The following is an 8,714-nucleotide window of genomic DNA, read 5'->3' as shown; positions in this document are numbered from 1 at the left end:
CCACTCCTTGATGCTGGAGGACCCGGAGGCCTCCATAAGGAATTCCCAGCCTCCATAAACAGCACCCGAGGAAGGTGATGCCATTGCCGGGGTTCCTGCAGCCCAGGATGGAGCAATACCAGGATACTGGATTATCCAGCCCTGCTCCCGCTGCAGGAAGGCTGTGATTGAGCCATGCACATAATGGGCTTTGGGTGAAGACCTCAGTGGCACCAAGCTCCTCCTTCCCCTCCATGCCCCCAGGTGACCCACATATAGCAGGGAGCACCGGGGAGCACCGTCATTCCCAACCTGCTCTCCAGGACGCTCCCAAGCATCCAGCCTGGACTCCACGGGATAATGAACACCTGGATCCTCCTTGTCGGGGCAGGAATAGCCCTGGGCTGCGTGGCTGGCAGTGAGTAATGGGGCTGTGCTTCAGCAGAGGGGCGAAAGCAGCCGGAGCATCCCATGGGAAGGATGGGGACGGGGTGGAAGCAGGGGATGCTTCCAGAAACCAGGTGGGGTTGGATCCATCGGAGCTTCACAGGGGACAGGGTGAGGGATGGTTTCCTCCTCCAGCTCCGTGGTGATGAGGATGGGTTGAGACTTCCCCAAGGGATTATCCTTGGCCACCCCTTGCTTCCTGGTGCAGCCTGGGGTGCTTTTGCCCCGCAATCCCTGCCTCCTGCATCCAACAGCATGGGGAGGAGGAAGGGGGCTGTATCCTGGTACCTCATCCATGGGGTGCTGAGTGGGGGATGTCATTAAGTACCTGGGCACCTCAGAGCATCGATAGCTCTTTGCTTCCAAGTTTATTTGTCCTTCAAATGGGCCTTTTGATAGGGTTGGTCCTTGGGGTGTATTTGCAGCGAGGTCCTGATGGGACACGGTCCATAACCCATCCCCATGCACTGAAGCCATACTGGGAGGCACTGGGGTCCTGGTGCATGGAAATAGCCCCTGTTCCCCTGCCAGATCCTGTGTGGAGGAAAGGAAAAGGAGTTTGCTTTGGTCCCAAAAGCTGCTCTGGGGAGGGCTGGACCTGCAAATGAGATGGGAATAGTGGCCTGGCTTCCTGGAGCCGGAAAAACAGGCTGGAGCAGGCAAGGGCTGAGTGTGGATGTGCTGAGCTGGAGCAGGCAAGGGCTGAGTGTGGATGTGCTGAGCTGAGCCACGTCTGTGCTGCTATGCTGAGACCCCACTTGGAAACTGCATCCAGCTCCAGTATCCTCAGCACAAGGAGGACCTGGAGCTGCTGGAGCTGGTCCACAGGAGGATGCTCAGGGGCTGGAGCAGCTCCCATAGGAGCCAGGCTGGGAACACTGGGGCTGGAGAAGAGCAGCTTCCAGTGGCTGAAGGGGGCTACAGGGGTGCTGGAGAGGGACCTGCGTCAGGGGCTGGAGCGATGGGACAAGGGGTGATGGGTTCAGACTGGGACAGGGGAAGTTCAGCTTGGAGATAAGGAAGCTCTTCCCTGTTGGGACACTGGAATGGGCTCAATGGAGAAGGTTTGGATGCTCCATCCCATCAAGGCCAGGCTGGACACAGGGGCTTGGAGCAAGCTGCTCCAGTGGGAGGTGTCCCTGCCCATAGAACTGGATGAGCTTTAAAGTCCCTTCCAACCCAAAGCATTCCATGATTCCATGTCCTGCTCCAGCCCCATCCCTTGGCTGCAGCTCCCAGGAAGCTCCATCAGCTCCATTAAACTCAACCATCACAGGTTACTGGATGCGCTCCTGGTCCATGTGTGAGGAGGAGGGGACATCCCCCTGCAGCACCCATTGCCCTGTGAAGCCTCAGCACCCACAAGTGACCCATGGGGTGATGCTGAGCTCGCTCCTCCATGGGCTCCATGGGGCTCCTGCCCCACTGCATCACTGCCGCTCCAGCAGCACGTGCCCCAGCACCAGGAATGTCTCAGCAGTGATTTAGGTGTGGGCAGTTCCTGCCTTGCACAATCCCTCTGGGAATGCTGCTGGAAAACGAGCCTGGATGGATGATTCAGGCTGAAGTATCCCGAGTGACGCGTTGGGAGCGAGAGGGATGATGTCCTGGGGATGGGGGCCATTGAATCCCAATGGAATGGGTTGGGATGGGAGGGAGCTGCCCATGGCAGGAGGGTTGGAACTGAATGAGCTTTAAGCTCCCTTCCAACCCAAGCCATTCCATGATCACCAAAGGGGTGATGGTCTCCAGGAGCATCCCAAGCAACCCCTTCCCCCTTAACACTCCCTTTGCTATAGAGTGGCTTTGGAGGCAGGGATGTGGTGGTGAGAAGCCAAGGAGTCAGCAGTGAGTCCTTGCAGCACAGTCAGCCTGGGCTGGGTTGCCCGATGGGGCCAAGAAGTTCTTCCTCTCCCATCATCACGCGTGGGGCCTTGGTGACGGGGCTCTGAAAGGCACAGAGGCCTTGGGTGCGATCCAGAGCAGGATTGAAGCCAACCCGCATGACGTGGCCGTGGTCCTTGCGTCAGGCTTTGCCCTTAGGGCATCCTTCACCTCCTGCAGTTCAAGGCAGGTGAGCCAGAGGTGTTGGAGCTGTTGCCTGATTGCAGGTTGGGAAGGGAAAGCAGCGCCCGTTCCTCCAGGGAGCCCTTTGCAGCTTGCTTGGGATCTCTCATTGGGTTGGAGATGGGGGACAAGGTCGGACAAGGCATTGGGTGGCGTGGGTTAGTGTGAGACATCCCTGCCTATGGCAAGGGGTTGGAACTGGATGAGCTCCAAGGTCTTTTCCAACCCAAACCATTCCATGGTTCTATGGTTCTCTGGTCACCTTCCTAGCTGGAGCATAGGGATGCCAAAAAGCCATGCTTGGGCTGCCATTCCTGCCCTCAGGAGCTGATGGGCAGCATAGAGGATAAAGCACCTTCCCTAAGCAGGCCTTCTCTGGGCTGTCTCTTAGCCCAGACCCAACATCCTGGTCTCCTACAGCCCCTCTTTGCTTGATGCCAAGTGTCCATCACCCCCCCGATGACGGACACACCACAGGGCATCCCATATCCAGTGCCCAGCTGTGCCCCTGTGTGTAATGCAGCAGATGCCCAGTGCCACATTCATCCCATCGAGAGCTCAGGAAGGAGATCCCAGTTTTCCCAAGAGCGGTGAAGGTCACACACAAATGTACCTGGAATGTGGCACTCTTCCGGCCTGGAAGCACTGGGACCTGGGGCATTCCTGCTAATCCTGGCATTAAAAGGGTGAATCAGAAGGAGGAATGAACGGTGGGGCGTCAAGAACGTGTTTCCTGGTGTGAAGTGGCCTTGGTGTGGTGGAAATCCACGTCCAAAGAGGAGTGTCCATGGGGAATGTGCCTCCTGAGGACTCATCCCATCGCAACACCACCCCTCAGTGCTGGCAGAGCATCCCAAATAGCCCCAGATAGGGGCTTCAGGCTCTCCTAGGAGGGGGATATGAGGGGAAGGAAGGATGCTCCAGGCCATGGGTAGGATGGAGCAGGGTGATTGGTCCATGCTGAGGACCACCCTGGTGTTTCTGTCCCCAAAAGCCCTGTACACGGCCCCTGACTCCTGCTATGGGCGCTGTGAGGAGCCCTACAACAAGGAGGACGAGTGCCACTGCAGCCCCGAGTGCGAGAGGGACCACAACTGCTGTGGGGATTACTACAGGCACTGCCAACCCGGTGAGCGTCCATATGGGATGGATATGGGATGGATACAGGGGTCTGGGGGCCATGGGGTGCAGAGGAGCTGGGTAGCACCATGTGTCCTCCCGTACTGATGTGCATTTGGGTCCTGCATCTCCGTCACCCTGAGCATCCTTTCCTTTGGCTCCATGCAGGTGGAGAATGGGCCGAGGAGGCAGCTCACCCCCGTGGTGAGTAGCAAGGGATCCAACCACCATTATGGGGTCACCCCATGTGTCCCAGCACCTCCTGCCTGCTCACCAGCACCACGATGTCCCTTCCCCAGAGCTGGGTGAAGCAGAGGCAGGGTCTTCCCATCCTCTGGTCACCATGAACCTAAACCATGGGAGATGGGGCTGATTCCAGCCCCAAGGAGCAGGGAGATGGGGCTGATGCTTCCCAGTTCACCCAATGCTCAACAAAGGGTTCCTTTTAGCCCCAAAGTGTGGGGTTGGGACCCTCCTGCACCCCTCAACCTCAATCCCAGTGTCCTGGGATGGAGCCAACAGCGAGCCCGCATCCCAGGCGCTTCCACCTCTCTTCCAGAGGGTTTCTCCAGGAGCCAGGATTCCATCACGGACCAGGACCTCCTGCGCATCTCAGAGCAGCTCTATGGGGCCGACCACAACAAAGCCCAACCGAGCGACATCGCCATCAACCCCCAGCACCGAGCATCCCCCGAGGAGACCGGGGACCAGGAGGACCGGTCCCCGCAGCCGTGAGTGGTCCTCATGGGGCGACCACTGGGCACCCAAAGAGGGCTCAGGGCTGGTTTGAACCCCTCTGCTGTCTCCTAGGCTCTATAGGTACGTCAATGAGAAGCTCTTCTCCAAGCCCACCTATTCCAGCTTCATTAAACTGCTGGATAATTACCGGAGGGCCACCGGGAAGGAGGAGGAGGTGACGCAGGAGGAGCTGCGGGAGCAGGAGAACTTCCTTAGGGAAGTGATGAAGACGGAGCTCATGAAGAAACTCTTCACCTTCCTCCATAGCAAAAGTGAGTGGGGAGCAGGGGAATGGGGATTCTGGGTATTGGGGGTCCCAAAGGAAAGGTCCTGTTGGTGGGAGGTGGGCTGGGAGGGTTGGGATGGAGGAGCATGGAGCTGGATCTCAGGGATGGTGGGATGGGGGGAATGGAGAAGGGTAAAGCTCCTAAGGGAAGTGGGACAGGGATGGCTCAGGGAGAGGTCAGGGATGGTGGATCAGGGAGAGGATTGGGACAGGGATGGATTAGGGAGAGGATTGGGACAGGGATGGATCAGGGGGAGGATTGGGAAAATGATGGGTCAGGGAGAGGATTGGGACAGGGAGAGGATTGGGACAGGAATGGGTCAGGGAGAGGACTAGGACAAGGATGGATCAGGGAGAGGATTGGGAAAAGGATGGATCATGGAGAGGATCGGGACAGGGATGGATCAGGGAGAGGACTGGGAAAGGGGTAGATCAGGGAGAGGATTGGGAAAGGGATGGATCAGGGAGAGGATTGGGACAGGGATGGATCATGGAGAGGATCAGGACAGGGATGGATCATGGAGAGGATCGGGACAGGGATGGATCATGGAGAGGATTGGGAAAGGGGTAGATCAGGGAGAGGATTGGGACAGGGATGGATCAGGGAGAGGATTGGGACAGGGATGGATCATGGAGAGGATTGGGACAGGGATGGATCAGGGAGAGGATTGGGACAGGGATGGATCATGGAGAGGATTGGGACAGGGATGGATCAGGGAGAGGATTGGGACAGGGATGGATCATGGAGAGGATTGGGACAGGGATGGATCAGGGAGAGGATCAGGACAGGAATAGATCAGGGAAAGGTCAGGAGTGACGGATCAGGGATAGGCCTGGGTCAGGGATGATGGATCAAGAAGATCCCTGGGTCAGGATGCTTCTCCCATGGCTCCCATCCGGAATCGCCTCTCCCATCGCTCCACACAGACCGCTACGGCTCGGAGCAGGAATTCCTTGCGGATCTGCAGGAGATGTGGTTCGGGCTCTACTCCCGCGGGGATGGGGAGCAGGATTCCAGTGGCTTCGAGCACATCTTCTCAGGTAGCACCAGTACCACTGGGACGGGGCGGGTTGGACAGCGCCGGGCTGGGGCTCACCCCATGCTCCCATGTCCCAAACGTGTGACCAGGGGAGGTGAAGAAGGGGAAAGTGTCCGGATTCCACAACTGGATTCGCTTCTACCTCCTGGAAAAGCAGGGGATGGTCAACTACTTCAGCCACAACTTCGACGGGCCCGTGAGTGATCCCGCGGGATGCAGGGCAGCATCCCAAACCAGCCGCATCCTACATAGGGCGAATGGGATGCCGCATCCCATCTGCTTCCATGGGATGGAGGGCAGGAGGGTGGGAAGAGCATGGGATGGCAGCGCAACACCTCCCAGTGCATAAAGGGAGAGATTGAGGCTGGGGCTCTACCCTCACACCAGTGGGAAGCTGCTGTGGGGAGGACCTGGGGCTTTGTGGCTCTGAGCCCTGGACCCCCTTTCCCCAGTGGGACACGTACCCGGATGTGCTGGGGCTCCAGTTCAGCTGGGACGGCTTCTACAAGGAGGTGGGCTCTGCCTTCATCGGCTGCAGCCCCGAGTTCGAGCTCGGCCTCTACACGTTGTGCTTCATCGCGAGGCCCGGGAGGGAGTAAGTACCACGGGCATCAGTGCGGATCTGCATCCGGCACCGGGAGCATCCTGGGGATGAGGTTGTGGGTCTAAGGGATGGTGGGGGAACAACGAGAGCATCCTGGGGATGTGAATGGGGCTCAGGGATGGTGTGGGGTCACCAAGAGCATCCTGGGGATGCGGTTGTGGGGCTCAGGGATGGTGGGGGGACAACGAGAGCATCCTGGGGATGAGGTTGTGGGACCAGGGATGGTGTGGGGTCACCAAGAGCATCCTGGGGATGCAGTTGTGGGATCAGGGATGGTGTGGTGGGGACACCAAAAGCATCCTGGAGATGTGGTTGTGGGGATCAGGGATGGTGTGGGGTCATCAAGAGCATCCTGGAGATATCACTGGGGCTCAGGGATGGTGTGGGGTCACCAAGAGCATCCTGGGGATGCAGTTGTGGGATCAGGGATGGTGTTGGGACACCAAGAGCATTCTGGGGATGTGGTTGTGGGACCAGGGATGGTGTGGGGTCACCAAGAGCATCCTGGAGATGTGAATAGGGCTCATGATGGGATCAGGGCTATAACTCAGCCATGTCCCCACAGATGTCACCTGAGCCTGGGTGGCCACAGCCTCAGCATCCAGACCTACCCCTGGACCAAGTCCACCTATGGCAATGGCAGGAGGTACATCGCCACCGCGTACGTGGTCTCCCCCTGAGTCTATGGGGAGGGGACGGCTGCAGCCCCACTGCGGGGCCAGGGGCTGCCCCACACCAGTGCCCATGGCACTGGGCAGCACTGGGAGAGGGGCAGGAGCGGTGCTGGTGCTGCTGGGCCGGGCGGTGTTGGCCGAGCAGGAGGATGGAGACAAGCCCTGCTCCCATTGCGTGCCGCATCCCTTGGTCGCAGCAGAGGAGCAGGAGGGATTTGGGATGCAAAGTGGGAGCCAGGAGTGAAATAAACCCTCATTTATCACCCGTGCTCCCAGGGATCACCCCTCGTTGCCATGGATCTGCTGGGGCGGGATGCAGGGATGGGGACACCGCCAGCCAGGAGCCCTGCTCCCGCTTTGTCGGGATGCTCCCTGCCGTCTCTGAGCCTTGGGAGATGCTTATGGGTCCTGCCCCATTGCATTGCCCCACTTGGGGACCAAACGCGGTCCCCCCCAGGTCTCCATCCCGGAGGTGGCCTCTCTCTGGGGTCCATCACAAGGAGATGTGGGTCTGTGTCACCCAGATGTGCCCTCTCTGGGGTGCGTGGGTCCCAAGAGGCCCCCAGCCCCACAACCAGAGCTCAGCTGCTTGCCTCAGCACCGTGCTCTTGGGGACAAACCCAAACCCCCCTTGGGGACAGCAGGGGGGGCACGGGGCCACTGTGGTGGGGACACCCCCAGGATGCCCCAACGCCATCCACTGCCCCCAGGCTGGTCCAGGGGAAGGATGCTCCATGCGTGGGACAAGATCCCTGCCATCCCCATTGAACGCATTGGGATTCTCCCTATAATCCCTCCCCATCTCCTCCTCACCCCATGGATTTAGGGGGGGCAGAGTGCAGGGCACCCCCCCAACTCTCTTCTCATCCCATCCCCTCCTGCCTGCGCTGCCAGCAGCAGGGTCCCAAGGTGCGGATGCTGCACGGAGGCTCCCAAAGCAGGAGCTGGGGAGCTCTGAGCTCCCTGACAGATGGTCGGCTCCTTGGGAAGGGGTGGGAGATCCCCCGCCATCTGCCAGGGGTCACCGGTGACCCCCAAACCCGCCGCAGGGGAAGGAAAAGGAGGAGGGGGGGGGGGGATGCCAGAGCTTGATTTATGGAAACTCAATGGGAAAAAGGGGGGATTGGGGGGAGCTGGGTTGGTCCCATCCCATAGCGGGAGCATCGCTCCTCTCCCATGCCCAGGAGCCGTGGGGTTCGTGCTGCTGTGGGTACCATTGGGTGCCTTGCATAGGGCAGCGGGATGAGGATGCTCCAGGTGCCTTCATCCTCACTGCAGAGCCAGCGGGGCTGCCCTGGCACAGGACCCACATCCTCTCCTGGTCCTGCATCCCTCAGCCCATTCCCATTCCTGCCCGCATCGCTCCCAGCATCCTTGGTACCAAACCTCCCTGCACTGGAGGGCTCTGGGGTCCCCAAGTGATGCCCGCAGCTCCCCCGCGCCCCACAGTCGCTGCCTGTTGGGAAGATGCTTTTCCAGCTCCCATTCCTGGGATGAATGGGGATAAAACCTCCCAGAGGGCCTGGGATGCTGCTGTGGTGGTGGGTTTAGTGCTGGGAGCGCTTGGAAATGCCCAGGTGATGCTGGGGAGCTGCCCTGCGCTTTGCATCCCAAAGGAGCCCCTTGGGAGGAAGGAGGACAGAGGGGGACCCATTGCTGCTGCTCCAATGGGACCTCTCCCTGCATCACTTTGGACACGAGGGAGCAGCCGCCTGATGCCAGGATGCTCCCGGTCATCCAGCAGGAGCAGAGCAGAGGAA

The 8,714-nt window shown here is 59.5% G+C and overlaps 1 protein-coding gene across 2 annotated transcripts; it reads left to right on the top strand.

Annotated features, from left to right (window-relative positions):
* Positions 1–49: 49 nt before the first annotated feature.
* ENDOU (endonuclease, poly(U) specific) lies at positions 50–7,199 on the top strand. 2 transcript variants are annotated; one of them, XM_061347173.1, is made up of 9 exons: positions 50–397; positions 3,488–3,622; positions 3,781–3,816; positions 4,172–4,343; positions 4,423–4,622; positions 5,564–5,677; positions 5,766–5,872; positions 6,129–6,271; positions 6,846–7,199. In XM_061347173.1, the coding sequence occupies exons 1-9, from the start codon at positions 340–342 to the stop codon at positions 6,958–6,960; spliced, it is 1,080 nt and encodes a 359-aa protein (XP_061203157.1). In that variant the 5' UTR covers positions 50–339; the 3' UTR covers positions 6,961–7,199. The 2 variants fall into 2 exon arrangements, with proteins under 2 accessions (XP_061203157.1, XP_061203156.1); XM_061347172.1 differs by lacking the exon at positions 50–397 and having other exon boundaries at positions 3,019–3,622.
* Positions 7,200–8,714: the final 1,515 nt, after the last annotated feature.

This window comes from Neopsephotus bourkii, unplaced genomic scaffold, assembly GCF_033783945.1.
Source record: "Neopsephotus bourkii isolate Nb327-2 ecotype Australia unplaced genomic scaffold, CSIRO-AGI_Nbou_v1 NB_309, whole genome shotgun sequence".
In the NCBI taxonomy this organism is placed as follows: domain Eukaryota; kingdom Metazoa; phylum Chordata; class Aves; order Psittaciformes; family Psittacidae; genus Neopsephotus; species Neopsephotus bourkii.
This window is presented reverse-complemented; position numbering and strand designations above follow the sequence as displayed.